Source organism: Coccinella septempunctata, chromosome 6 (genome assembly GCF_907165205.1).
Source record: "Coccinella septempunctata chromosome 6, icCocSept1.1, whole genome shotgun sequence".
Lineage (NCBI taxonomy): Eukaryota > Metazoa > Arthropoda > Insecta > Coleoptera > Coccinellidae > Coccinella > Coccinella septempunctata.
The window spans coordinates 31,537,216-31,539,469 of NC_058194.1; the positions used below are offsets into that span (position 1 = coordinate 31,537,216).

Here is a 2,254-nt window from a genome sequence, read left to right on the forward strand (position 1 = left end):
CCCGTTTTCTCCCTGTACCTTTCATTCAAAGAACTTACGACAGCAAAATATAGAGTAATGTAATTTATCTTGAACTCATTGCCTCAAGAATGCGATTTATTTATTCACAAAATGTTCCAAATAGATCTCGGAGATAAGGAAATTATTGTTGGTTTATAATACTGGCTATCGGGTGCCTATTGGAAATTTATCTGAATTAGAATCCATTTTTTGATCCGGTTTTATTATGAATGCGTTTGCTTTCACAACTATATCTTATACCGAGTGAGTCAACTGGTAGCTCTGACTCATAATTCAGCAGCAAAGTTGGTTGGTTTCTACGTACTGAAGAATTACTGCCACCTAGAGTTACTAATGAAGTTGATCTCTTTTCTCCAGAGAAAAAAACCACACTTCAAAACCCACTTGAAAGTTTTTCGGGATTGGAGCTCTTGAATTTATATAGACAGTCTCAAAATCGAAATAGAGACTGAAATCTCTAGTAAAAATGTGTAGAATGGAAATAAAGGAATTTAATGCCATTACTTCAATTCAAGTAGCTCTCTGGGAGATTGATAAGATTTTTCTTATCTACCATAAGATGCCTATTCGATATTCGTCATTCATCTGAACTCAAGTCAACTGTTCTAATTATAACGTCTATTTTTACTGAAGGTATTTGTTACCGAGTGAGTGAAATCTAATCATACGTAACAACTACCTCACCGTGTAAAGCATACCAATACAAATGCAGTCGTTAAAATCAGAAATATATTCAGCTTGTTGCAATTCATCCAGAAACAAGTTAATACCAATTTTGAAACGAGACCAATGCTCTACTTGGGCGAACGTGTTGAAACAAGCGGAGACTACAGTTGGTTATTCCACATCCTTCTTGAACCTGAGATGGTTGCTTAGCGACGAAATAGCTAATCTGGCGAGTAGCGTGAATAAAATTCTGGGGACCAACCATCCGATTTTGAAAACGGCGAGAAACATCTTGGTCAAGTCCGATGTACCATCCTGGGGTCTGATAATTCTTCTGGTTTCGAAAGCGAGCTCCATCAACACGAAATTCCTAGAAGGTAAAGATAGGACGTCTGGAATACTCCACACACAGAGAATGATTGCAGAAATCGTTGAAACCCTGAAGACTGGCATATACTTCCATAAATCGTTACAGCTCAAACAAGAACTAAAACAGCTTCCCTCGGAAATGAATCAGGGTAACAAGATAGCTCTGTTGGTTGGCGATTATTTGATCACCAAAAGCTACAAGATTCTGGCGGAGATCAACAATTCTGAAGTTGAAGAGATCATATCTTCCGCACTCAGAGATCTATGTGAAGAGGAGTTTTTCGGGGAGAGAAATGATGAAGATAACTGCCAACCTTCAGCAAGATATTCACCAGATGATGCTTCCTTCAACGTAGATGTATACAGTTTTGAACCACACCAACACAAATCATACCTTTGTAAACCCAAAGCAGAGTGGGCCATGAGGAACTGTTTAGCAGGTGCTTTCCTGTTGGGAAAAGGTTGCTATGCTGCAGTGAAGTTGGGAGAAAGACCAATCAACCTCCAAAACTCCAGTTTCACATTTGGTGTCAACTTGGCCTTAGCCTGCCAAGCCAGAAAAGATCTGAATACTTTCGAGAACCAATCAACCATTCCACTGGAGAAGGTTGCAGCACCTGTCTTGTTTCACTTAGAGCAACATCCGGATTTAGGCTGGAAAAATATTGATGATGATACGTTGAGACAGGAGATTTCAGCTGGAGTTGGAGTACGAAAGACTGAAAAAATGTTGAGTGAATTCCTGATGAAGGCTGATATGTCCCTTGAGCAGTTTCCAAGGAGTGAAGCTAGAGATTCCCTTCGAAAAATGCTTGAAATCATATGAACATATTGGTGCCCTAGAAAATGTATGTTTTTTGGAACTGTTGATTGATTTTACTGACTTGGAGTGTATGGAGATGACTAAGGTTTTGGAGTATTGTTATGTTTTAAATTACTTCAATTGTTAAAATGTGTTTTGGGCTCTCCATTTCAACCGTGTGTTCGTAAACCAAACAACTGAAATTGAGGTAATTTCACATCCATCTGTTGAGCAAGCTCGAAAACAATATCCGCAAAACAAAGACTTGGTCGTATTGTATATATAGTACCCGAGGCTAACCAAATCCTATTAATTATCAAGATTTACTGTTGATGTCATTTAATGCTTGAAATTTTTACTGTCCTAGTTTTGTTTATCTGCTTTGTTCATCAACAG

The 2,254-nt window shown here is 38.3% G+C and overlaps 1 protein-coding gene across 1 annotated transcript; it reads left to right on the forward strand.

The window, feature by feature from the left end:
- Window positions 1–727: 727 nt before the first annotated feature.
- Window positions 728–1,882, forward strand: LOC123316033 (all trans-polyprenyl-diphosphate synthase PDSS2-like). Its single transcript, XM_044901943.1, has one exon. It carries the CDS (start codon window positions 728–730, stop codon window positions 1,880–1,882), a length of 1,155 nt encoding a protein of 384 aa, XP_044757878.1.
- Window positions 1,883–2,254: the final 372 nt, after the last annotated feature.